We start from the raw sequence: 26,476 nt of genomic DNA on the forward strand, positions 1-26,476 counted from the left end.
CAGTGGGAACCACGCCCCGAATCCCCTTTTATGACTCCGGGGCAGTAAAATTCTGCCTTAGAGGAGGCGGAGCCATGCAAATCACTTACGGGAAAACTCAAGTTCTGTGTTAGCTAAGCAGCCCTTTTTAATGAATATTTATAATTAGGGTGGATAAATACCCTGCACAAAGCTGCAGGAGCAGGAGAGATCCGCTGTGAGTCCGAGCTGATAAAGAATTCCGGCTCTCTGGTACCTCCAGCTGTGCCAGGGAGTTCACTCCGGCTGATTTCGGTATCAGGGGCTGGGGGGACACTGGGGACACTTGGGGGGCACAGGGGACTGTGGGATTGGGGTCTGGGGGGCACAAAGGACTGGACTGGGGTCATGAGGAGCCACCGGGGTTCTCATGGGACTGGGACGGGGATTGGGGAATGGGGGGGGAACAAGGGAGACACTGGGGGACCCCAAGCCTTGGGTCAGGGTCCCTGGGGCCAGGGGTGTCACCGGGAGGGGCACAAGGGGCTGGGACAGGGGTTGGGGTCACAAGAGGCACTGGGAAACACCCAGGAGGGGGACACAGAACTATGGGAGAGGGTTTGGGGTGCTGGGGGGCTCTGGGGTTGCTGGAGGGGGGTCAGGAAGTGACCCCAGGGTTTGGGATCGGGGTCCTGCAAAGGAGCTGAGATGACACCGTGAGGGCGGATTTAGGACTGTGGGGGTGGGATCGGGGTGCTGGGGGCTCCAGGAGTGACCCCAGGGTTTGGGATCAGGGTCCTGCAGGGGAGCTGAAATGACACCGTGAGGGTGGATTTAGGACTGTGGGGGTGGGATTGGGGTGCTGGGGGCACTGGGGAGGCTCCAGGAGGGACCCCAGGATTTGGGATCGGGGTCCCAGGACATGTCCAGGGGTCTCCTGGCCGGGGCTGCCTCCCCTCCCCGGGCTGACCCCACTGTCCCTCCTTGGCTCCTCACCAAGGAAGCCCCCCCATGTCCCTCAGCGTCCCCTGTGTCCCATCAGCATCCCCTCAGTGTCCCCTGGGACCCCTCAATGTCTTCTCTGTGTCACACAGTGTCCACTCTGTGTCATCTGTGTGTCTCCTCTGTGTCCCCTCAGTGTCCCCTCAGCATCCCCTGTGTCCCCTCAGTGTCCCCTCAGCATCTCCTCTTTGTCCCCTCAGCATCCCCTGTGTCCCCTCAGCATCTCCCCTGTGTCCCATCAGTGTCCCCTGTGTCCCCTCAGTGTCTTCCCTGTGTCACACAGTGTCCCCTCTGTGTCCCCCAGTGTCCCCTGTGTCCCATCAGTGTCCCCTCAGTGTCCCCTCAGTGTCTTCCCTGTGTCACACAGTGTCCCCTCTGTGTCCCCCAGTGTCCCCAGTGCCACCGTGGACTCTCCTCTCCATGGCCCCCGTGGCTCAGGCCCTGGCCGTGCTGGCAATGGCCGTGGCCACCGTGGCCATCCAAGTGGTGCCCCTGGACATGGCCCAGACGTCCTTTGATGACCAGTACCTGACCTGCGCCCACGACATGGCCAAGCAGCTGCCCCAGCTCAACAGCACCGAGTTCCTGCAGAACGCCGAGTTTGCCCAGGCCTGGCCTAAGGCCCGGGCGGCGTGGCAGGCGCGGGGCAGCCCCGTGGCCCCTCTGAGCCAGGCCCAGGCCATCGCCGTCATGGCCTACACCATGAAGGACGTGCACCGGCCGTTCAACGCGGCCGTGCGCGAGGCCGGCGGCTCCCGCCAGCGATACCACAACAACTTCCACTTCAAAACTCTGCACTTCCTGCTCACGCAGGCCCTGCAGCGCCTGAGGGAGCCCGGCCGCTGCCAGGACGTGTTCCGGGGGGTGAGCGGGCTGCGCTTCCAGGCCAGGGCGGGCGACAGGGTTCGCTTCGGGCAGTTCGCGTCCACGTCGCGGAGCCGCGAGGTGGCGGCGCGGTACGGCACGGACACGCTGTTCCACGTGCACACCTGCCACGGCGCCGACCTGCGCCGCTTCTCGGCCGAGCCCGGCGAGAGGGAGGTGCTGGTGCCGCCCTTCGAGACCTTCGAGGTGGCCGCGGTCACGCGGGACGGGGACACCGTGAGCATCGAGCTGCACTCCAGCGGGAACTTCAGCAACTACGAGTGCGAGTGGCTGCGAGGTGACGCGGGGGGACGCGGCCCGGGGACGCGGGGACACGGCCAGGTGATGTCACAGGGGGGACACTGCCAGGTGACACGGGGACACTGCGAGGTGACATCACAGGGGGACGGGGCCTGGGGACGTGGGGGCACGGAGAGGTGACACGGGGACACTGCCAGGTGACATCACAGGGGGGACACTGCGAGGTGACACGGGGAGACTGCGAGGTGACACAGGGGGATGTGGCCTGGGGACGTGGGGACACTGCCAGGTGACGTCACAGGGGGGACACTGCGAGGTGACACAGGGACATTGCGAGGTGACATCCCAGGGAGACATGGCCTGGGGGTTTGGGGACACTGCGAGGTGACACGGGGGAACGTGGCCTGAGGACGCGGGGACACGGAGAGGTGACATGGGGACACTGCCAGGTGACATGGGGACACTGCCAGGTGATGTCACAGGGGGGACATGGAGAGGTGACGTCACAGGGGGACATTCCCTAAGGACACGGGGACACTGAGAGGTGACATCACAGGGGACATTCCCTGGGGGGACAGGTGAGCGTTGGGGACAAGGACACCCAGTGCTGGGGACACCCATGGCCATGGGACAGGGACACCCACAGTGGGCACCCAGTGCTGGGGACAAGGACAGGGAAGGCCACTGCTGGGCACAGGGGGTGGGGACACCAGTGCCAGGTGAGGGGGGACAGGGACATCCCGTGCTGGGGACACCATGGCTGGGCACAGGGGACAGGGATCCTGTCATGGCCCCCCTGTCCCTCCCCCCATGGCCCCCTGACTCCCCTCTCTGTCCCCCCAGGTGGGACCTTCCCCAGGACCTCCCCCCACCTCTGGGGGCCTCTCCTGGTCACTGTGGCCATGACAGTGGTCACCAGAAGCCTCTGAGCCATGAGGCCACCAAGACCACAGTGACCTCTGAGGCCACTGTGGCCACCATGATCACGAGGCCACCAGGACCCCCAGAGAGATGAGGCCACCAAGGTCACTGTGGCCACTACGGTCACTTTGGCCACCAAGGCCATTGTGGCCACTATGGTCACTTTGGCCACTTTGGTCCCTATGACCACTCTGGGCACTGGAAGCGCCGTGGTCACCATGGCCACTGTGGCCACCACGAAGCCACGGTGGCCACTGTGATCACTGTAATACCGAGGCCACCGTGGTTACCAAGGTGACCGAGGTCACTGTGGCCATTGTTGCCACCGTGGCCACTGTGAGGAGTGGCCCGTCCAGGGCAGCAGGAGCAGCACAGGGGGGCTGGAGCTGCCAGAACAGATGGACAGACGGACAGTGCCGGACAGATGGACAGCAGGGACCGGCCAGCGCCCGGGGCTGGCCGGGCACTTCCCATGGAGGGGTTTGGGAGTGGCAACGGCACAGACACCTCCTGCAGCTCCTTGGCTACCACCTACAGATCACTGGCCATCTCCTACAGAACACTGGCCACTTCCTATGGCTCACTGACCACCTCCAACAGCTCCTTGGCCACCTCACCTGTGGATCAGAAAAATTGCTGCTTGTTCACCTGGAGTATCAAATGTTTATCAAAATTTGATCCTTGCTCACCTGGAGTATCAAAAGTTTATCAAAAATTTGATTTTTCTCACCTGGCCTGTCAAAACTTTATCAAAACTTTGATTTTTACTTGCCTGATGAATCCGCTCAGCTCCTTTAGTGCCTTTCCTGCTTGGCACCTCTTTTCCCAAAATAAAGCAGTTCCTGGAGTTTTTCTTAAAGGGAACTGGAAGTTTTGTTTTCCAAACCTCGACCTTCAAAGAGGCGATGGAGAAATGTTTCTCCCTTTTTCTTCCTTCGCTGCAGCCCCTCGGGAAGGACCTGGAGGGGCTGGAGCATGTCCAGGGCAGGGACGGAGCTGGGGAAGGATCTGGAGCAGCAGGAGCTGCCAGGGGCTGCTCAGGGTAATTAAAAAAGAATGAACTATCAGTTCGGGGCCGAAATTCCTGATTTGAGGCAACAAAATGAAAGAAATATTGGGAGGAAAATAAATAAAAACAGAAAAGGGATGAAAAATCAAATTGAGGAAATGGGAGAGTGGCAGCACCACTCATTTATTCATGAAAAATCAAATTGAGGAAATGGGAGAGAGCCAGCACCACTCATTTATTTATGTTTCGCTCAGGAAACTCTTTTTCCTCCCAACCCGGGGTTTTCCCCCGTTAGCCCGCACGGCTCCCGAGCTGTCCCTGCAGCTGCAGTTCAGGAATTGGCCACCGGAGGGCAGCAGTGAGAGTGTGGGACATCAGCTGCAGTTCCGGGTGCCACCAGCAGGCGGCAGAACGAGCTGCTGGCGCTGCCGAGCGCCCGGCCCGGATCGGGAATGGTTCGGGATGGAGCGACCTTAAAGCGCGTCAGGGACATCTTCCCCCGGGCCAGGCTGCTCCAAACCCCATCCAACCCTGGCCTTGAGCCCTTCCAGGGACGGGGCAGCCGCAGCTTCCCCGGGCAGGGCGGCACAGGGAATATCGAGGTGACGTCACTCGCCATTTCCCATCTGAGCCTGCCCTCTGGCGATGGGAAGCCCTTCCCCCTTGTCCTGCCGCTCCCGGGCCGTGTCCAAAGTCCGTCCCCGGCTCTCAGGAGCTCCTTTAGCGGTGGAAGGGGCTCTGATGTCTCCACAGCAGAGGGGTTTCACCCCTCGGAGCATCTCCGCGCTCTGGACTCGCTCCAGCAGCTCCGCGTCTCTCAGAGCTGGCAGAGCGATCCCAGTGGGAATGGCTGATGGTGGGAAGGGCTCCGTGCCCGCCCCCCTCCCACCCCAGAACCAACACCCCGCGCGGGGCACCCGGAGGGCTCCAGCGGCTCCAGCCTTGGCCTCTGGCAGCGTCACAGCAGCTGCTCCTGTCCCCGTGTGCGCCCCCAGGGACCCCCCGGCACTGCGGGCACGGGGACAGGCGGGGCGGCGCGGGGGCTGGGGGACATGGGGACAGCACGGGGACAGCACGGGGGCTGGGGGACATGGGGACAGCACGGGGACAGGCGGGGCGGCGCGGGGGCTGGGGGACATGGGGACAGCACGGGGACATGGGGACAGCACGGGGCTGGGGGACATGGGGACAGAACGGGGACAGCACGGGGGCTGGGGGACATGGGGACAGCACGGGGCTGGGGGACATGGGGACAGCACAGAGACTGGGGGACACGGGGACAGCACGGGGGCTGGGGACATGGGGACAGCACGGGGCTGGGGGACATGGGGACAGCACGGGGGCTGGGGGACATGGGGACAATCAGAGCAGTACAGGGGTTTTGGGACACGGGGACACCCCCGGGGTTTTGGGACACGGGGACACCCCCGGGGCTGTGTGACATGGGGACAATCAGAGCAGCACACGGGTTTTGGGACACGGGGACACCCCCGGGCCCGTGGGACGCAGCGCCAGCCCCGCGGGTCCCCGCGTGTGACACAAACGCGGCCTCGGGCCGGGCCGGGCACAGCGCGGCAGCTGCTGGGGAGGATTTACCGCAATGAACTAAGAGGCGGCGGCGGAATCCCGAGCGCAGCAGCGAGGAGAAGCTGCCGGGGCAGATCGGGGCCGCGGGAGGCGGCGAGGAGCGGGAGCTGCTCGGGAATGTGAGCAGGGCAGGGACAGGGACTGGGCAGTGCTGGGACAGGGACAGAGAGAGACTGGGCAGTGCTGGGACAGGGACAGGGACAGACTGGGGAGTGCTGGGACAGGGACAGAGAGAGAGAAGGACCTGGGGATTTGGGGAGAGGAATGGGGGACAGGGAAGGTTTTGGGGAGCCCTGTGAGAGGACAGGGAAGGTTTTGGGGGGCCCTGCGAGAGGACAGGGAAGGTTTTGGGGGCCCTGCGAGAGGACAGGGAAAGTTTTGGGGGGCCCTGCGAGAGGACAGGGAAGGTTTTGGGGGCCCCTGCAGACACACCAGTGGGATGTGCAGCCCCAGCAGACAGGGGCAGGTGCTGCTGCAGCCCCACGGGCTCTGTGAGCTCAGAAATCCCGAGGAGCAGCACTGTGCCGGCTCCTCCCCAGCTTATCAGAACAGTCTGCTCCAGGAATTCCTGGGATAGCGAGCTCCTCCTGCAACAAACAGCCCTGGGAACTCGTTTTGCTGGCCCGAAGAACAGCCCAAGTGGAACATTTTCACTGTGGAACTCTCAGAGTTCCTGACCCAGACTGAGCTGGGATGGCACACGAGGATGGCCAAAGTCTGCTCTCCTGTGAGCTGTGAACGTCCCCAGAGCTCTGAGCTCTGCTCACCTCAGCAACTCCCTCCCTCAGGGCTCCTTCACCCCTGGAGCAGAGCAGAGGCACCAGCCCTGCCCTGGGCCCCTCCCGAGCTCCAGGTGTGAACCTGTCCCTGCACCTGTGCACCTGCCTGCTCCCAGCTCCTCACTCTGTGTGGGAGTGTGGCTGCTGCAAACGCTCCAGGAATGCTCCTGTCAAATCCTTCAGCCCTACAATTTTAGGTTTAGATTGATTGATTCAGATTTTTTTTCTCTGTAGGGTTTTGAGTGAGCTTTGACAATGAACCCCATCGTGCTTTTGCTTTTTTTTTTTTGTTTGTTTTTGCTGCTGCCTTTGCTGCTGCCACCTTAAAACCCTTAAAAGCTGCTCTTGAAACTCTCTAACACAGGAGAGACCTGGGAGCAGCAAAGGAAGGGCAGGGAATGTCTCTTGAGGGAGAACAGGGAGACAGAAATATTGGCCAGGGCTGGTGGCTGCAGGAGCTGCCAGGATGGAGAGGGCACCAAGGAATTATGGAATGGTCTGGGTTGGATGGAGAATCCCGAGCCCATCGGGTCCAGCACTGCTCATGGCACTGCCAGGGCCGTGTCCCCAAGTGCCACACACACACATCTGTCAAATCCCCCCAGGGATGGGCACTGCAGCCCTTTCCAGGAAGGAATTTCCCCAGATCTCCAACCTAAACCTGCCCTGAGCCATTTCCTTGTCCCCTGTTGTTGGAGTCAGTGAGTTGGGGAATTCTCTGAATCCTTCAGGGAGAAATCAGAGTGCAGGGATTGAATCAAAGCCTTTAAATAAATTGAAGTACATTAAGCCTCTCACACATAAAATGGACATTTAAGTAGAAGTCAGTCAGTAGTTTTAAGGGGATTTCTAATGCTTTTAGTGAGTGAAAGGTTTCAAATGCCAGAGCAGCAGAGCCAGTTCTAGTGAAGGGTGAAACACACTGATATCTGCAGTGGAGGCTCCAGGCACACAGCTGCAGACAGGACTGAGACATAACAGAGCTCTAGTAAGAATATTGCTGACATTTCTCACATAGAACAAGACAGATTGTATGAGTAGTTCTATAGGTAACCTGGTGTGCTCAGAAACTGGAATTGGAACAGGTTAAGGAGTGGTGGTCTGAGTTTGTGTCTGAGCTTGTTGGGAAAATCCTGGATAAGAGTTTGTGTTGGGAGAGTTGGTGCTTTTAACCATTCTGGCTTCTAGCCATTCCCTTATTGCTATTTCATTTGCCATTGCTTTTTGCTACTGCTTGTCAGTGTACTCTTGAGACTGATAAATAAACGTGTTTTGTAATAAATAACCTTTTAACTATTAGCTGCTTTGCTTATTTAACATAACCCAACAAACTAAGAGCTCCAGAGTTAAGTGCCACAGGGCACCAAAGGTCCAAAACCCCCCAGAGCCTGTCCCTGGTTCTCTCACCTGGCTGTGTCCCGCTGGGGTCCCCTCCTGTCCCCAGCCCTGCCATGGGGACACCAGCACAGCCTGGAGCCGTGGGAGATGAACAAGACAATTTATTAACAGCAGGACCAGGATGGGGAGGGGCTCAGGGGGGACAGGCAGGTGGCTGGAGTGGCTCGGGGGCGCCTCCACACGAGGACAGTGGCTCAGAGCAGGAGGGCTCAGGGGCTCAGGGGACACTGGGCACAGACAGGGACAGTGGCTCGGGGGCTGCAGTGCTGCTGGCACTGCCCCTGCTGCACACGGGGGGTCCAAAGTGCTTCCAGTCCGCGTTCAACGCAAGGGGAGGGGATCGACAGCGGGGCGGAGGCGGGGCCGGGGAACCGCGGTGGGAACGCGACAAACCGGCTACGGGGAGGGGATCCCGGGGGGAGGGGGATCCCGGGGGGAGGGGGATCCCGGGGGAGTGGGGGATCCCTAACTGGAGTGGGGGGATCCCGGGGGAGTGGGGGGATCCCGGGGGGATGGAGGGATCCCGGGGAGGGGGGATCCCGGGGGGATAGGGGTCCCGGGGGAGGGGAGATCCCTAACTGGAGTGGGGGGATCCCAGGGGAGTGGGGGATCCCGGGGGGATGGGGGGATCCCGGGGGGATAGGGGTCCCGGGGGAGGGGGGATCCCTAACTGGAGTGGGGGGATCCCGGGGGAGTGGGGGATCCCGGGGGGATGGGGGGGTCCCTAACTGGGGTGGGGGAATCCCTAACTGGGATGAGGGCATCCAAACCAGGCTGAGGGGATCTCAACTGGGCTGGGGGGGAAATCCCTAATTAGGATGGGGGATCCCTAACTGGGATGGGGAAATCCCTAACTAGGATGGGGGATCCCAGCAGGGCTGAGGAGGATCCCCAACTGGACTGGGGGGGATCTGAACTGGGCTGGGGGGATCCCAACCAGCATGGGGGGATCCAAACCGGGCTGAGGGGATCCCTAACTGGGATGAGAGCATCCAAACCGGGCTGAGGGGATCCCTAACTGGGCTGGGGGGGGAATCCGTAACTGGGTGGGGGAATCCCTAACTGGGATGGGGGAATCCTAAATGGGCTGGGGGGATCCTAACTGCCATGGAGGGATCCCTAACTGGGCGGGGGGATCCGAACTGGGCGGGGGGATCTGAACTGGGCGGGGGATCCGAAGTGGGCGGGGTCACTCCTTGGCCCTGCCGATGATGGCGAGGATGTAGAGGAAGATGTTGATGATGTCGGTGTAGAGGTTGAGCGCGGCGAAGATGTACTCCTCAGGGCTGAGGGCCAGCTGCTTGTTCCCCAGGATCAGCTGCGTGTCCACGGCCAGGAACTGCGGGGGGGGGACAGGATGGGGGCAGGGAGCAGCTGCAGGTCCCACACCCCCACCCCAAACCAGCCAGGAACCCCCAGCCCGGAACCCCCCGCACACACTGCACCCTCCAGCCCAGCCCACACCCTGCCTGTCCCCACCGAGCTGGAGCACCCAGGGGTGCTGGTGGCACTGCCCCCTCCCCTCCTCAGCACTTAGGGACAAGGGGAGAGGGACAGGGGACAGAGAGGGACATGGAGAGACGGACAGGGGGCAGAGGGGGACCAGGGGACTTTGGGAAAGGGACAGGGGGCAGAGGGGGAGCTGGGGATTTGGGGAGAGGAACAAGGGACAGAGAGGGCCCAGGGGATTTCGGGAGAGGAGTAGGGGACAGACAGAGACATGGAGAGAGGGACAGGGGACAGAGAAGGACCTGGAGATTTTGGGAGAGGAACAGGGGACAGAGGGGGAGCTGGGGAGAGGGACAGGGGACAGAGAGATGTGGTGATTTTGGGAGAGGAACAGGGGATAGAGAGGAACAGGAGACAGAGAGGGAGCTGGGGATTTTGGGAAAGGAACAGGGGCAGAGGGGAGCTGGAGCCCAGAGCACTCACGCAGGTGAAGAGCAGGGCCCCCAGCGAGGCGTAGACGATCTCCATGATGCGGTTCCGGATGAAGATGCAGAGGATGGCGAAGAGCATCAGCACCACCAGGCACACAACGAGCACGCCCCGGCACGAGGTGAAGTCGTACTTGGTCTGGGGGAGGGGGATTGGGGGTCAGAGCCCCCCCAGCCAGCAGGGACTCAGAGACAGAGGTCAGAGCCCCCACAGCCAGCAGGGACTCGGAGAGAGAGGTCAGCACCCTGTTCAGAGCCCCCACAGCCAGCAGGGAGCTGGGGGAGGGTCGTACACCCTGTCTGGGGTCACACAGCCCCCCAGGAAGCCAGAGGGGATTGTACCCCTAGTTTGGAGCCCCCCAGGGAACTGTACCCCCAGTTTGGAGCCCCAAGGAAGCCAGCAGGGCATTGTGCCCCCAGTTTGGGGCACCCCAGGCAGGGACAGGGGCAGGGGCAGGAGCAGGAGCAGAGGCAGGAGCAGGGGCAGGGACAGGAGCAGCAGCAGGGGCAGGGGCAGAAGCTGCAGCAGGGGCAGGGGCAGGGACAGGGGCACACCTGCAGGGAGAAGATGACGACGGTGAAGCAGACGACGACGGTGATGCCGACAGCCATGATGACGGCCTCGGTGTCATAGAAGCTGGCGATCATCCCCACCATGTAGGACAGGCTGACGGTCAGGATGGACTGGGGGGAAAGGGGGGAGCCCATCAGGCCTGGCTGCCCAGCCTGCCACCCCCAAACACGCCCTGTGCCCCTGGCTCAGCACCCCCAAACCCCCTGTGTCCCCTGGCTCAGTACCCCCAAACCTGCCCTGACACTCCCATCCAGCTCAGCACCCCCAAACACTCTGTGTGCCCCTTGGCTTAGCACCCCCAAACCTGCCCTGGCACCCCCACCCAGCTTAGCACCCCCAAACCCTCTACGTGCCCCCTGGCTCACCACCCCCAAACCCACCCCACCGTGACACCCCCAAACATTCCACATGCCCCCACCCCATCCCCCTGACACCCCCAGACCTTCCACGTGCCCCCCCATCCCCCTGACACCCCCAGACCTTCCACGTGCCCCCCCATCCCCCTGACACCCACCATGACACCCCCAGACCTTCCACGTGCCCCCCCATCCCCCTGACACCCACCATGACACCCCCAGACCTTCCACGTGCCCCCCCATCCCCCTGACACCCCCAGACCTTCCACGTGCCCCCCCCATCCCCCTGACACCCCCAGACCTTCCACGTGCCCCCCAGCCCAGGCCCCCACTCCCGCCCCCACCAGGGAGACGAGGTTCCAGGGGTGCTTGCGGCGGAAGTCCCCGCAGCAGCTGAGCACGATGAGGGAGATGAAGAACACGGCGTAGGACACGTAGTACGTCCAGACATTGCGCTGCACGAAGCCCCGCACGCTGCCCACGAAGGTGAACACGGTCACGAAGGCGAAGGTGACGGTCAGCTGCAGCGTCAGCACCAGGAACACCTGGGGGCGGAGGAGAGGGGTCACGGGGGTCCCCACGCCCCCCGAGCCCCGGGGAGGGGTCACGGGGGTCCCCACGCCCTCTGAGCCCCGGGGAGGGGTCACAAGGGTTCCCACGCCCCCCGGGGAGGGGTCACGGGCGTCCCCACGCCCCCCGCCCCCCGGGGAGGGGTCACGAGGGTCCCCACGCCCCCCCGAGCCCCGGGGAGGGGTCACGGGGGTCCCCACGCCTCCCCCGTGTCCCACCTTGCGGATGAAGGCCTGGCGCACGCTCTTGTCGTCCCAGTGCGCCGACGGGAAGTCCTGGTTGTCGTAGTACGAGGGGGGCCCGTCCTCGTGGTAGGTGCTGTGCAGGGGGGCTGTGGGAGCAGTGGGAGGTCTCAGGGGGTGTGGGGAGTGGAGCTCCGTGCCCCCCCAAAGGCAGGTGTCACAGCTCTGGGCAGTGTCACCCCTCCATCCCCGGTGGGCACGGGTCCCCAGTTGCCCCCAGCATGTGGGGGCAGAAGGCAGGAGCCATAGGGGGGTCCCTGCTGTCCCACTTGGGCCCCCCCCACTGTCTGAAACAGAGACAGCACTGCCAAAATGAGACCCCCCCACCTCTTCCAAGGTAGACCCCCCCCGGCTGCCCTCAGTGCCCAAAGCCCCCAGACTCAGACAGGAGCCAATGAGGGGGTCACACATCCACTGGGGGGGCCCATCTGGGGGTCTAGGAGGGTCCCACACCCCATGTGGAGCCCATGGGAGGGTCTCATACCCCATGTGGAGCCCAGGACAGGGTCCCACACCCCATTTGCAGCCCAGGACAGGGTCCCCACCCCATGTGCAGCCCAGGACAGGGTCCCACACCCCATATGGAGCCCATTAAGGGGTCCCACACCCCATGTGCAGCCCAGGACAGGGTCCCACACCCCATGTGCAGCCCATGAGGGGGTCCCACACCCCATATGGAGCCCAGGACAGGGTCCCACACCCTATGTGGAGCCCATGAGGGGGTCCCACACTCCATGTGCAGCCCAGGACGGGGTCCCACACCCCATGTGCAGCCCCCCACCCGCAGTACCCCCACCCCTCCCCACCCCCGGTACTTACAGTCCTGGTCGCCAGGGACCATGGGCTGGGGCTGGGCGTAGGGGGGCTGGCCGTAGGGGCCCTGTGGGTAGGGCCCGGGGGGCGGGTAGGGCCCGGGGGGGTAGGGCCCGGCGGGGGGGTACGGCCCGGGGGGCGGGTACGGCCCCGGGCCCTGCGTGAAGCCGGGCTGGGGGTAGGGCGCGGGGGCAAACTGGGGCTGGGGGTAGGGGGCCACGGGGTAGGGGGGCTGGGGGTAGGCAGGGGGGCCCGCGGGGGGCTGCTGCCCCCCGAAGCCGTCGCTGGTCACCAGGAAACTCTTCTCGTGAGACATGGTGTCCCGCTGGCTGCGGCCGCCTCGGGGCTGCGGGGGGCACAGGGGTTAGAGACGGGGTGCCACTGTCACATCGGCACTGTCACCCCCCCGACAGCGTCACCCTCCTGCTTGTCACCCCCGTGAGCAGCCACTGCAGACATCAGCCCTATGGCCATCAGCCCTATGGCCACCGGGCCCTCAGGGCCATCACTGCCTCATGACCATCACATGTCATGGTCATCAGCCCTCAGGGCCATCACTTCCCCATGGCTATCAGCCCTATGGCCACCGGCCCGCATGGCCATCAGCCCTCATGACCATCACATGTCATGGCCATCAGCCCCTCATGGCCATCAGCCCCTCATGGCCATCACTTCCCTGTGGCCATCAGCCCTCAGGGCCATCACCCCCCCATGGCCATCAGCCCCTCATGGCCACCAGCCCCTCATGGCCACCAAGCCCTCATGGCCATCACTCCCTCACGACCATCACATGTCATGGCCATCACACCCGCATGGCCATCAGCCCTCACGTCCATCAGCCCTCATGGCCATCAGCCCTCATGGCCATCAGCCCCCGTGGCCACCAGCTCTCCAGCCATCACCCGCGGCGGTCCCGGCCGGTTCAGCACCCCGGGATGGGGGTTCCCCACTGGAGAACACCCCGGGATGGGGATTTCCCACTCGGGAACACCCCGGAATTTGGGGTTCCCGCCATCAAGGGGTCCCGTCCCGCTCCCCCCCCAAGATGGCGGCGAGGCCGTTGCCATGGCAACCCCCTCAGGGGCAGGGGGCGATACGCGGGCCCGGGCCGCGCCTTGGGGACTGCGGACCGGTGAGAGGGCCCGGTTCCTGCCGGGATTTACCGGGCTGTGCGGGCCCGGTTCCTGCCGGGATTACCGGGGTGTGAGGGCCCGGTTCCTGCCGGGATTACCGGGGTGTGCGGGCCCGGTTCCTGCCGGGATTTACCGGGGTGTGCGGGCCCGGTTCCTGCCGGGATTTACCGGGCTGTGAGGGCCCGGTTCCTGCCGGGATTTACCGTGGTGTGCGGGCCCGGTTCCTGCCGGGATTTACCGGGGTGAGAGGGCCCGGTTCCTGCCGGGATTTACCGGGGTGTGCGGGCCCGCTTCCTGCCGGGATTTACCGGGGTGTGCGGGCCCGGTTCCTGCCGGGATTTACCGCGGTGTGCGGGCCCGGTTCCTGCCGGGATTACCGGGGTGTGCGGGCCCGGTTCCTGCCGGGATTTACCGGGCTGTGAGGGCCCGGTTCCTGCCGGGATTACCGGGGTGTGCGGGCCCAGTTCCTGCCGGGATTTACCGGGGTGTGCGGGCCCAGTTCCTGCCGGGATTTACCGGGCTGTGAGGGCCCGGTTCCTGCCGGGATTACCGGGGTGTGCGGGCCCGGTTCCTATCAGGATTTACCGGTGAGAGGGCCCGGTTCCTGCCGGGATTACCGGGGTGTGCGGGCCCGGTTCCTGCCGGGATTTACCGCGGTGTGCGGGCCCGGTTCCTGCCGGGATTTACCGGGCTGTGAGGGCCCGGTTCCTGCCGGGATTTACCGGGCTGTGAGGGCCCGGTTCCTATCGGGATTTACCGGGGTGTGCGGGCCCGGTTCCTGCCGGGATTACCGGGGTGTGCGGGCCCGGTTCCTGCCGGGATTACCAGGGGAGCCCCGCCGCTGCTTCACCGCCCCGCCGGGCCGTCACCGCGAGCGGCCGCGTCCTGCCAGGCCCGGTTGCCAGGCCCGGCGCCGGGCCCGGCCTCGGCCCCAGCGGGGCCGCCCCCGCTCCTTCGCGGAGCGCGGTTACAAAACCGGAGCGGCGGCTGCGCCCTCGCTAGGCGGGGATGGCGGTACCGGCACCGGCGCTGCTCCGGTGCCGCAGCGGCCCCGGCCCGGCCAACGGGCAGCGCCGGCCGGTGGCGCAACCACAGCGGCCGCGTGACGGCCCCGGGCGGGACGGGACGGGACGGGACGGGGGGGACGCGGCCCTGCGGCATTTCGGGGGGCAGAGAGGGCGTACGGGGGGCGCGGGGTGCGGGGGGGCCGAAGCGCGGGGTGCGGGGATGCGGCGGGGGGGATCGGTGTGCAGGGGGGCCCGCATGACGGGGTGCGGGGATATGGGGGTGCCCCTAGCACCGGGTGCGGAGGTATGGGGGGGCACCCAGCACGGGGTGCGGGGGTTTGGGGGGCCCGCAGCACGGGGTGCGAGGATATGGGGGGGTCCGCATCACGGGATGCGAGGATGTGGGGGTGCCCGCAGCACGGGGTGCGGGGGTTTTGAGGGGACCGCAGCATGGGGTGCGGGCGGGTTTTTGGGGGCGCGGGGGTGACCGCATCACGGATCTTGGGGGGGCTATCAGGGGGTGCGGGCGGGATTCTGGGGGCGCGGCCATACGCACGGCGCTGCGGGCGGCCTTGCGGGGGTGCAGGTGTTGTTCCCGCATCACGGGGTTGCGGGGGTGCCGCTACCCGCCCGCCCCCCCCGGTTCTCTCCGAGTCCCGTAAGCCGCTTTGCCCTGACGATCGGTAAAGCCCCGAGCCGCGGCCTATTTACGGCAGCAGCGATCCTAATCCCCGAGCGCTGCCGCGGGGAGGGGGCCGCAGCCTGGAGACCCCCACCGCGCCCGCGGGGTCCCGCTCGGCCCCGCCACCCCCGCACCGCTATCCCCCCTCCCCGCACCGAGCCCCGCGCGCTGCGGACTGCGGCAGCGGCGAGCGGCGGAGCGAACCGCGCTCGGCGGCGGCTCCGGGCCCCCCGCAGCCCCCTCCGTGCCGCTCGCAGCCCCCCAGGCGAGCCCCGGGCCCGCCGAGCCCCCCGAACCCCCCGAGCCCCGCTCACCGGGCGGGCCGAGCTGCGCGGGGTCCGCTGGCTGCGCGCCGCTGGGCGGGGCCTGCGGGGGGCGGGGCTTGGGGGGCGGGGCTTGGGGGGCGGGGCCACGGGGCCTCCCGGCAGAGCGCCCCCTGGTGGCGGCAGCGCGCACACGGCCGCGCGTGGGAACGGGCACGCGCCCCCGGGAACGCGCAAAGGACGGCCACGCGTCCCCCTGAGTGTCACCTTTGGGTGCCCACGACATTCTCGTGTCACATGTGGGGTTAGTTCCGTGTCCCCTGGTCACGCGTGGGGACGGTCACGCGCACCCGGGAACGCGCCAGGGACGGCAACGCGCCTCCCTGACTGTCACCTTTGGGTGCCCACGGCATTCTCGTATGCCCCTGTCATCCGTGGGGCTTTGTCCGTGTCCCCGTGTCACATCTGGGGTCAGTTCCGTGTCCCCTAGTCACGCGTGGGGCCGGTCACACGCCCCCGGTAACGCCCAAGGGACGGCCACGTGTCCCCCTGTGTGTCACCCCCGGGTGCCCATGGCATTCTCGTATGTCCTTGTCACCCGTGGGGCTTTGTCCTTGTCCCCTATCACATCTGGGGTCAGTTCCGTGTCCACTGGTCACTCGTGGGGCCAGTCATGCACATAAGACAGCCACTTGTCCCCCTGTCACCCGTGGGACTGTCCCCGTGCCATTCTCAAGGATGATCCCTGTCACCCGAGACACTTTGTCCGTGTCCCCCTGGTCACTCGTGGGGCCGGTCACGCACGTTGGAAAGCCACTTGTCTCCCTGTCACCCGTGGGGCTGACCCCGTGTCCCTCCCCCTCCGAGAGCTGCTCACCTGTCCCCGTGTCCCGTGTCCCGTGTCCCGTGTCCCGTGTCCCCACCCCGGCCCCGCCCCTCGCCCTCCCCTTCCCGTTCTGGGCCCTGTTTCGGTTTCGGTTCTTGCCCGGGGCGGAGCCGCGCGGCGGCCGGTGCGTGGGGGGTCCCTGCCGGGGCGTGGGGTCCCCACGGCTCTGGAAAGCTCCGGGGCGATCGGGGGGCGCCGCCCGGGGCTGGGGGAGCCCCTCGGTACGGGGGGGGGGACACGGATTTGGGGTTTTGGGGAGGGGATTTGGGGTTTGGGGAGGGGATTTGGGGTTACGCACGGGGGGGATTTGGGGTTTGTGGGGGATTTGGGGCTTGTGGGAGATTTGGAGTCACGCACGGGGGGATTTGGGGTTTGTGGTGGATTTGGGGTTTGGGGAGGGGATTTGGGGTTTGGGGAGGATTTGGGGTTTGGGAGGGATTTGGGGTCAAGCACGGGGTGGGGTTTGGGGGGGATTTGGGGTTTGGGGGGGATTTGGGGTCACGCACGTGGTGGGGTTTGGGGGTTGGGGATTTGGGGTTTGGGGTTTGGGAGGGATTTGGGGTCACGCACGGGGTGGGGTTTGGGGGTTGGGGGGGATTTCGGGTTTGGGGTTTGAGAGGGATTTGGGGTCACGCACGGGGTGGGGTTTGGGGGTTGGGGGGGATTTGGGGTTTGGGGTTTGGGAGGGATTTGGGGTCACGCACGGGGTGGGGTTTGGGGTTTGGGGGGATGTTGTGGTGGGTAAAGCTGCCAGCCCCAGCCCGTGGGTGCCCCAGGATGGCCGGGGCGGTGCTGGAGGTGCGGGGGGCGCCCCCCGACGCCCCCGAGGAGCTGCTGATCCTGTACTTCGAGAGCCGGCGGCGCTCGGGGGGCGGCCCCGTGCGGGGCTGCCAGCGCCTCGGGCCCCTCCTCTTCCTCACCTTCGAGGACCCCCGCGGTGAGCGGCCCGGGGCGTGCCCAGCCCCACGGGGATACTGGGGTGGGATCCGGGGTCCCAGTTCCACTGGGGGTACTGGGGTGGGATCCGGGGTCCCAGTTCCACTGGGGGTACTGGGATGGGATCTGGGGTCCCAGTTCCACTGGGGGCACTGGGATGGGGGGTGTGACCGTCCCAGCCCCACTGGGGGTACTGGGGTGGGATCTGGGGTTCCCAGTTTCACTGGGGGGTACTGGGATGGGCGGTGTAACTGTCCCAGTTCCGACTGGGAGCACTGGGATGGGATCTGGGGGTCTCAGTTCCACTGGGAGCACTGGGATGGGATTTGAGGTTCCCAGTCCAACTGGGAGCCCTGGGATGGGGGGTGTGACTGTCCCAGTTCCAACTGGAAGCATGAGATTGGATTTGGGATCTCAGTCCTACTGGGAGCACTGGGATAGGGTCTGTGACCGTTGCAGTTCCAACTGGGAGCACTGGGGTGGGATCTGGGGTTCCCAGTCCCACTGAGGTGGGATTTGGGGTTCCCACTCCCACTGGGAGCACTGAGATGATATTTGGGGTTCCCAGTCCCACTGGGGTGGGATTTGGTGTTCCCAGCACTGGTGCTGTGCCCCCAGGGGTCCCAGGGGCTGTGGGGCTGGCTGTGGCTGTGGGGTCCCCAGTGTCCCCAATGTCCCCAGTGTCCCCAGTGTCCCCAGTGCTCCCAGTGTCCCCAGTGATCCCAATGTCCCCAGTGTCCCCAGTGACCCCAATGTCCCCAATGTTCCCAGTGACCCCAATGTCCCCAGTGACCCCAATGTCCCCAGTGCTCCCAGTGACCCCAGTGCCCCCAGTGTTCCCTGTGTCCCCAGTGACCCCAATGTCCCCAGTGTCCCCAGTGCTCCCAATGTCCCCAGTGACCCCAGTGTCCCCAGTGACCCCAATGTCCCCAGTGTCCCCTGTGACCCCAATGTCCCCAATGTTCCCAGTGACCCCAATGTCCCCAGTGCTCCCAGTGACCCCAGTGCTCCCAGTGTCCCCAGTGACCCCAATGTCCCCAGTGTCCCCAGTGCTCCCATTGTCCCCAGTGACCCCAGTGACCCCAATGTCCCCAGTGACCCCAGTGTCCCCAATGTCCCCAGTGTCCCCAGTGTCCCCAGTGACCCCAATGTCCCCAGTGCTCCCAGTGACCCCAGTGTCCCCACTGTCCCCAATGTCCCCAGTGTCCCCAGTGCTCCCAGTGACCCCAGTGTCCCCAGTGACCCCAATGTCCCCAGTGTCCCCAGTGACCCCAGTTCCCTCCCCAGACGCACAGAACGTGCTGGCCCAGGGCAGCCACAGGCTCGGGGGGGCGGAGCTGGGGGTGCGCCCGGCCCCCCCCCCTGGGACCCCACCCACCTGCTGCTGCACAGCCTGGAGCCCAGGAGCCCCCCCGAGCCCCTGGACGTGCCCCTGGACACCCTGCTGGGGGTCCCCCCCGGCAGTGCCACCCTGTGCCAGGGCTCGGTGCCCGGCGGGGGCCTGCTGCGCCTGCGGGACCCCCTGAGCCCCCCAGGTGGGACTGGGGGCTGGGGGGGCACTGGGGGGGGGACAGCAGGGTGGGGTGGGGACACTGGGGTAGGGTGGGGACAGCAGGGTGGGGTGGGACACCAGGGTGGGAATGGGAACATCGGGGTGGGATGGGGATATTGGCGTGGGAGGAGGATGTTGGGGTGTGATGGAGACACCAGGGTGGGATGGGGACAACAGGGTAGGGTGGGGACACGGGTGGGATGTGGATGTTGGGGGTGGGATGGGGACACTGGGATGAGATGGGATGGGATGGGGATTTTGGGATGAGATGGGGACACCAGAGTGGGATGGGGACATTGGGGTGTGATGGGGACACCGGGGTGGGATGGGGATGTTGTGGGTGGGGTTGTGGAGGGCAAAGGTGATGGGATGGAGCTGCCAGGGACTTGGGGGGCAGCAGGGTGGGATTGGGGCGACAGGGACAGGCGGGATGTGGGGACAGTGGTGCCAGGGGTGGGAGTACTTGAGGGGTGTCTGGGCGCCCCAGGGCGGCGTTTTGGCAGCACTGCCCCTGGGGGCGGCGGTGCCAGCGCTGCCCGTGCCGCAGAGCTGGCGGCGGCGGAGCGGCGGGCGCGGCAGCGGGGGCTGGCGCTGCTGCGGGTGCCGCGCAGCTCCGCGGTGCTGGTGCGGGCGCCGGGGCCGGCGCCGAGCCGCGACCTGCTCGAGCTCTACTTCGAGAACCGGCGCAGCGGCGGCGGCCGCGTCACCGACGTGCGGCCGCTGCCGGGCGGGCGCGGGGCCGTGGTCACCTTCCAGGAGGCGGCAGGTGAGGGTGAGCCCCCGCTGGGTATCCCGGGGAGCCGCTCCGGCCGCCTGCTGCCCGTCCCTTTGTGCCCGCAGCCGCAGAGCGGGTGCTGCAGAGAACACACCGGCTGCAGGACACGGTGCTGGAGCTCGTCCCCCACTTCCCCTTCCTGGAGCTGCCCCTGGACGCTGACGTGGAGCCCCTGCTGGTCACGGAGCCCTCGCTGGACATGGAGTGCCTGCCAGACACGGCCCCTGGTGTGGCACAGACAAAGACCCCGCCGGACACGGCCCCTGGTGTGGCTCACACAAACACCCTGCTGGACACAGCCTCTGGCGCGGTGCACACTAACACCCAGCCGGACACAGCCCCTGGCGTGGCGCACATGAACACCCAGCCGGACACAGCCCCTGGTGTGACACAGACAAACACCCAGCCGGACACAGCCCCTGGCGTGGCGCACATGAACACCCAGCCGGACACGGCCCCTGGCGTGGCACACACAAATCCCCAGCTGGACACAGCTCCTGGCGTGGCACAGACGAACATCCAGCTGGACACAGCCCCTGGTGTGGCACACACGAACACCCTGCTGGACACAGCTCCTGGCGTGGCACACACGAACACCCAGCTGGACACAGCTCCTGGCGTGGTGCACACAAACACCCAGCTGGACACAGCTCCTGGCGTGGCACACACGAACACCCAGCTGGACACAGCCCCCGGCGTGGTGCACACAAACACCCCGCCGGACACGGTGCCGTCACCAACATGGCACCCGGTGCCAGAACAGCCGCCAGCCGCTGTCCCCAGCAGGGACAAGGACACAGCGGGGCTCAGGGCCGTGCCCAGCCAGGCCCAGCACCCCGGGCCTGTGTCCGTGGGGGTCCCGGAGCCGGTGTCGGCGGTGCCGGTGTCGGCGGTGCCGGTGCAGGACGAGGTGCTGGTGCCGGCGGAGCCGGGGGCTCTGCGATACCTGCAGCAGCACCACCAGGACGTGCTCAGCAGCATCCCCGAAGTGTCCCTGCTGCCACTGGAGGGAGGGGACATCTCTGCCTTCCGGGTGAGCCGCAGGCGGGGCTGTGGGAACGTACAGGCAGGTGTAGGCAGGGGTGGGCAGGTGCAGACAGCAGTGCAGGGAGGTACAGGGGGGTGTGGGCAGGTACAGTCAGGGTGGGCAGGTACAATCAGGGTGGGCAGGTACAGGCAGATGTGGCCAGGTACAATCAGGGTGGGCAGGTACAGTCAGGCTGGGCAGGTACAGGCAGGGGTGGGCAGGTACAGGCAGGGTGGGCAGGTACAAGCAGGTGTATGGGCAGGTACAGGCAGGGGTGGGCAGGTACAGGCAGGGTGGGCAGGTACAGGCAGGTGTGGGCAGGTACAGGCAGGGGTGGGCAGGTACAGGCAGGGGGGTGGGCAGGTACAGGCAGGTGTATGGGCAGGTACAGGCAGGGTGGGCAGGTACAGGCACGGGTGGGCAGGTACAGGCAGGGGGGTGGGCAGGTACCGGCAGGTGTGGGCAGGTACAGGCAGGGTGGGCAGGTACAGGCAGGGTGGCCAGGTACAGGCAGGGTGGTCAGCTCTCTGTGCTGTGCTCCCACCTCCCCCTGCTCAGAGCACATCCTGGTGCCAGAGGCTGCCAGCGCCGCTGTGCTGCCCGCACTGCCCAGGTGAGCGGGGAGCTGGGCAGGTGCTGGTGCCCCAGTGCTGACCCCTCGACCATCTCCCCACAGGTGAGCGGGGAGCCGGAGCGGTGCCAGGCAGTGGCAGAATTCCTGCAGAGCCTGCTGGACTCCGTGTGCTCGCACCCCACAACCCTGCGCCTCCCCGGCGTCGCCCGCTTCCTGTGGGACCTGGCGGGGCAGAGCCTCCTGCAGCAGCTGGAGAGCCGCTTCCAGTGCGTCATCCAGCTGGAAGGGGAGCCCTGGAGCCCGCCAGATCCCCAGGTCAGCCTCACTGGATGGGATCTGACCAGGAGGTGCCGTGTGCTGGTCCCTGCTGCAGTGGTGACGCCGCCTCTCCATCCCCACAGCTGGAGCTGGAGGAGCTGCTGCCCCCGAGCCGGGACCTGCCTGAGGACGCCGATGGTGATGATGATGGTGATGATGATGGTGGTAATGATGATGGCTTTCATTCCAACGCAGGTGAGGGTGGCACAGTGGGGTGAGGGTGCCGTGGGTGCTGGTCCTCGTGGCTGACACGGCGCTGCTCCCGCAGAGGAGATCAAGGAGGTGATGGCAGCGCTGCACCCCGGCAGCGCCGGCGGCCGCGGCAGCCCCGAGCTGTGGCCTGGCACCGTCCCCGACGCCGCGTGGGACGCCGGGGATGAAACCCCGAGCGCGGGCGGCGGGGACGGCGCCAAGGAGCTGCTGTCCCACACCCGGGTGGAGGAGGAGGTGCAGATGGCGCTGGCCATCCAGTGCTCCATGGACGACTCGTGGTGCGAGGAGCAGGAGCTGGCGCGCGCCACGGCGCTGTCGCTGCGCTCCTTCAGCCGGGAGCGGCGGCAGGAGCGGGCGCAGGAGGACGCGGGGCTGCTGGCGGCGCTGGAGGCCTCGCTGGAGGAGGCTCTGCGGGCGGCGGACGTGGCGCGGGCGACGGTGTTCTGCTCCCCGGAGCAGGAGGCGGCGGCGGTGCCGCGGGAGCTGGGGCGGGCGCTGGCGGGGCGGCAGCGGGAGCGGGAGGTGGCGAGCGAGCGGCTGCGGGCGCTGCCGGCCGCCGGGTGCTGCGCGCTGGCGCTGCTGCGGCGCCGGCACGCCGTGCACCTGCTGCTGCGCGGCGGCACCGCCACGCTGCGCGGCTTCGCCGACTACCTGGGCCCTGCCGCGCAGGAGCTCACGGCGCTGCTGCAGCGCCTGCCGCCGCCGGGGCACGCTGCCGCCGCTGCCACCTCTGCCACCGCCACCACCACCAAAGCCACCGCCACTGCTGCCACCGCCAACGCCACCACCACCATCATCGCCACCAATGCCACCACCGCCGCCACCACTGCTGCCACTGCTGCCACCGCCGCCGCCACCGCGCACTGGGTGCGCTGGGACCCCTGTGGCACCGCCGTCCCCTACGCCCCCGAGACAGCGGCGCTGCTGGAGCAGGCCTGGCAGCGCCGGGAGCGCCGGCTGGATCTGGTGCTGGACGGGCGGCCCCTCACCGTGGATCTGGAGCGCATGGAGGAGTTCGACCTCGGCAGCGCCCGCGCCCTGCCCGTCTGCCGCAGCCAGCCCCCGCTGGACAGCACCTGCTGCCTGCTCGGTGCGTGTGGGGCCACCGCGGGGCCGGCCCAGCTCGCCGTGCCCAGCTCACCGGGATTTGTGCAGCAGGGCCAGAGGTGCCTGGGCTGGAGGAGGAGGTGCGGCTGCTGGCTCTGGCTGAGGACTCGGAGGAGTTCGCTGACACGGTGCAGCATTTCAGCGCCACGCTGGAGGAGCTGCACGGCCACATCAGCGTCGTGCAGGTGGGTCTGGGCGCACGGGACCCCCTGGGCGTGCCCGTGGCACAGCAGTGACCCAGCGGCGCCCGGCAGGTGCAGAAGCTGATCCACCCGGTGCTGTACAAGCAGTACCAGCTGAAGAAGGGCAGCGTGGGGCGGGCCTGCGCCGCCGGCACCGCCGTGGAGCGCGTCCTGTTCCACGGCACCACCCAGGCCTCCAGCCGCGAGATCTGCCTGCACGGCTTCAACCGCAGCTTCTGCGGCAAGAACGGTGAGCGCCGGGCACGGGCTGCCCTCGGTGCGGGACGGGGGGCCGGGAAGGCGGCGTGCCACCGACGTGGCAACGGGGGGCCGGGGAGGCAGGGTGTCATTGGTATGGGAATGGGGTGCCGGGGAGGCAGGGTGTCATTGGCATGGGTACAGGGTGCTGGGTGCCATCGCCATGGGAATGGGGTGCCGAGGGGGGACAGGGTGTCATTGGCATGGGTACAGGGTGCTGGGTGCCATCGCCATGGGAATGGGGTGCCGAGGGGGGACAGGGTGTCATTGGCATGGGTACAGGGTGCTGGGTGCCATCGCGTGGGAATGGGGTGCCAAGGGGGGCAGGTTGATATTTGCACAGGAATGAGGTGATCATGGATGCATGGGAAGGGGGTGCCAAGGCAGGCACAGTGTCAGTGGTGTGGAATGGGGTGCTAAGGTGGGCAAAGTGACATTTGCACAGGAATGAGGTGATCATAGGTGCATGGGAAGAGGGTGCCAATGTGGGAACAGTGCCCTCAATGTGGAAACGGGGTGGTGAGGTGGGCACAGTGTGGATTGAACAGGAATGGGGTGATCATGGGTGCATGGGAATGGGGTGATCATGGGTGCATGGGAATGGGGTGCCAAGGTAGGCACGGTGCCCTCGGTGTGGGAATGGGGTGGTGAGGTGAACACAGTGCCTTTTGGTGTGGGGATGGGGTGCCAAGGTGGGCACGGTGCCCTCAGTGTGGAAATGCGGTGATGAGGTGGGCAGGGTGTCATTGGCATGGGTACAAGGTGGTGGCAGCATGGGAACAGGGCACTGGGTGCCGTTGGTGTGGGAAGGGGGTGCCAAGGTGGGCAAAGTGCCGTTGGTGTGGGAATAGGGTGATGAGGTGGGAACGGTGCCCTTGGTGTGGGAATGGGATGCCAGGGTGGGCACAATGTCCTTGATGTAGGAACAGGGTGGTGGGGCGGGCACGGTACCATCAGCACAGGAATGGGGTGATCATGGGTGCATGGGAAGGGGGTGCCAGGGTGGGCACAGTGCCGTTGGTGTGGAATAAGGTGGTGAGGTGGGCATAGTGCCATTTGGTCATGGGTGCATGTTAAGGGGGTGCCAAGATGGGCACAGTTCCCTCGGAATGGGGTGCAAGGTGGGCACAATGACATTTGCACAGGAATGGGATGATCATGGGTGCATGGGAATGGGGTGCCAGGGTGGGCACAGTGCCCGCAGTTGGAATGGGGTGCCAGGGTGAGAATGGTGCCCTTGGTATGGAATGGGGTGCCAGGGTGGGCACCGTGCCCTCGGTGTGGAATGGGGTGCCCTTATGGGAATGGTGCCCTCAGTCGGAATGGGGTGCCAAGGTGGGCACTGTGCCCTCAGTTGGAACGGGGTGCTGCTGTGGGAATGGTGCCCTCGGTATGGAACGGGGTGCCAGGGTGGGCACAGTGCCCTTGGTATGGAACGGGGTGCTGCTGTGGGAATGGTGCCCTCAGTCGGAATGGGGTGCCAGGGTGGGCACAGTGCCCTTGGTATGGAACGGGGTGCTGCTGTGGGAATGGTGCCCTCGGTATGGAACAGGGTGCAAGGTGGGCACAGTGCCCTCGGTATGGAATGGGGTGTTGCTGTGGGAATGGTGCCCTCAGTTGGAGTGGGATGCCGCTGTGGGAATGGTGCCCTCAGTCGGAACGGGGTGCCAGGGTGGGCACAGTGCTCTCAGTTGGAGCGGGGTGCCGCTGTGGCCCCGGCGCCCCCCGTGCCAGCCGATGCCCCCCCAGCCACGCTCTACGGCCTCGGCGTGTACTTCGCGGCGCGCGCGGCCGTCTCGGCGCGGGACCGCTACTCGCCGCCCGGCGCCGCCGGCACCAAGTTCATCTTCATGGCCAAGGTGCTGACCGGGGAGTTCACGGCCGGCCGCCCGGGGCTGCGGGCGCCCCCCCTGCGAGAGGGGGCCGGGGTCCCCCGGCGCTTCCACAGCGTGGTGGACGACCCCCGGCGGCCCGAAATCTTCGTCATCTTCAACGACACGCAGGCGTACCCGCAGTACCTCATCACCTGCCGCAGCCGCCGGGGGGGGCCCCTCTGAGACCCTGGCATCCCCCTGGCATCCCTCTGGCATCCCCTGGCATCCCCCTGGCATCCCCCTTTTTATCCCCCTGGCATCCCCCTGGCATCCCCCCGGCATCCCCTGGCACTGGTGCCATTGGGGGTTACGCTGTCCTGGGGACTTGCTGTGCCAGGGAGGTTACTGCCCGGCCCAGGAGCTCAGAGTGGGGGATCCTCACCTGGGGACACTCCTGGGCACCCTCGTGCCAGGGCAGGAGGAGTTGGGGTCACCTGTGTGACACCAGTGAAATTTGGAATAAAAGTGCAAATAAAATTGGAATAAATTGGAGCCTTTTGTGTGGCTGCGATTGGAGGAGGGGGGGATGTTCCAGTCCCAACTGGGAGCACTGGGATTGGGGTGGATGTGTCAGTCCCAACTGGAATCACTGGGATTGGGGTGGATGTTTCAGTCCCAACTGGGAGCACTGGGATTAGGGTGAATGGGGTCCCAGTCCCAACTGGGAGCACTGGGATTGGGGTGAATGGGGTCCCAGACCCAACTGGGATCACTGGGATTGGGGTGGATGTCTCAGTCCCAACTGGGATCTCTGGTATTGGGGTGGGTGGGGTCCCAGTCCCAACTGGGATCACTGGACGATGGGGTCAGCAGCTGTGTGTGGGTGCTGTGTCCCCCTGTGTGGTGGCTGTGCTGGTTGGTGCCTCTGGGCCACCCCAGGGCTGGACACGGCCACTCCTGCACCTCTGCCTGCTCCCCACCTGCTTCCTGCACCCTTCCTACCTGTACCCTGCTGCACACCTGTTCCCCACCTGCTTCCTGCCTCCTCCCTGCCCGCATCCTGCTCCTCACCTGCTCTCACCTGCTCTCCTGTCCCACTGCACCCCCGAGCCGCGCTGGGGTCACCCGTGCGCCCACCCTGTGTGTGCGGGCACAGCCCCCGCCGTGGGCAGCGCAGGGGGCACCGGGTGAGACCCTCCAGGAGGCAGCGGCGGGGGGAGGGAGGGGCGCGCAGCCCCCCTGTCCGTGCCCTCCGACCCGCCCCAGGCCCCAGCCGGGTGTGACCCCCGCGCCCCTTTGCGGACTCCACACGGGTGTGGCAGCAGCGGCCCCGCGGGCTCGGGCGGTTCCAGGGCAGGGCCGGCGGTGGCGAGTGCCAGCCCCGGTGGCGAGTGCCAGCCCCGCTGACGTGTGCCAGCCCCGCTGGGATCCCGGCGGGCGGCGTGCCAGCCGTGCCAGCCACGCGCACGTGGCGCCAG

General features: G+C 66.2%; 3 protein-coding genes across 6 annotated transcripts; 2 read left to right on the top strand and 1 right to left on the bottom strand.

Moving 5' to 3' along the window:
- The first annotated feature begins 110 nt into the window (after positions 1–110).
- On the top strand, positions 111–3,735 carry LOC130250277 (NAD(P)(+)--arginine ADP-ribosyltransferase 2-like). 2 transcript variants are annotated; one of them, XM_056485780.1, is made up of 3 exons: positions 111–273; positions 1,358–2,166; positions 2,929–3,735. In XM_056485780.1, the coding sequence occupies exons 2-3, from the start codon at positions 1,381–1,383 to the stop codon at positions 2,989–2,991; spliced, it is 849 nt and encodes a 282-aa protein (XP_056341755.1). In that variant the 5' UTR covers positions 111–273; positions 1,358–1,380; the 3' UTR covers positions 2,992–3,735. The 2 variants fall into 2 exon arrangements, with proteins under 2 accessions (XP_056341755.1, XP_056341756.1); XM_056485781.1 differs by having other exon boundaries at positions 112–273; positions 1,358–2,122.
- Positions 3,736–7,857: 4,122 nt separating this feature from the next.
- GRINA (glutamate ionotropic receptor NMDA type subunit associated protein 1) lies at positions 7,858–16,261 on the bottom strand. 3 transcript variants are annotated; one of them, XM_056485803.1, is made up of 8 exons: positions 15,408–15,497; positions 12,278–12,617; positions 11,435–11,547; positions 10,991–11,191; positions 10,272–10,400; positions 9,712–9,855; positions 8,960–9,118; positions 7,858–8,842 (listed from the first exon to the last, which is right to left on the bottom strand). In XM_056485803.1, the coding sequence occupies exons 2-7, from the start codon at positions 12,585–12,587 to the stop codon at positions 8,969–8,971; spliced, it is 1,047 nt and encodes a 348-aa protein (XP_056341778.1). In that variant the 5' UTR covers positions 12,588–12,617; positions 15,408–15,497; the 3' UTR covers positions 7,858–8,842; positions 8,960–8,968. The 3 variants fall into 3 exon arrangements, with proteins under 3 accessions (XP_056341778.1, XP_056341780.1, XP_056341777.1); XM_056485805.1 differs by lacking the exon at positions 15,408–15,497 and adding an exon at positions 16,234–16,261 and having other exon boundaries at positions 7,858–9,118; XM_056485802.1 differs by having other exon boundaries at positions 7,858–9,118.
- Positions 14,668–25,550, top strand: PARP10 (poly(ADP-ribose) polymerase family member 10). Its single transcript, XM_056484884.1, has 13 exons — positions 14,668–14,675; positions 15,101–15,429; positions 16,224–16,366; positions 17,019–17,179; positions 18,466–18,713; positions 19,278–19,496; positions 19,571–20,538; positions 21,209–21,421; positions 21,508–21,619; positions 21,693–22,727; positions 22,796–22,929; positions 22,999–23,176; positions 24,934–25,550. The coding sequence occupies exons 1-13, from the start codon at positions 14,668–14,670 to the stop codon at positions 25,239–25,241; spliced, it is 4,056 nt and encodes a 1,351-aa protein (XP_056340859.1). The 3' UTR covers positions 25,242–25,550.
- Positions 25,551–26,476: the final 926 nt, after the last annotated feature.

Source organism: Oenanthe melanoleuca, chromosome 2, assembly GCF_029582105.1.
Source record: "Oenanthe melanoleuca isolate GR-GAL-2019-014 chromosome 2, OMel1.0, whole genome shotgun sequence".
Taxonomy (NCBI): domain Eukaryota; kingdom Metazoa; phylum Chordata; class Aves; order Passeriformes; family Muscicapidae; genus Oenanthe; species Oenanthe melanoleuca.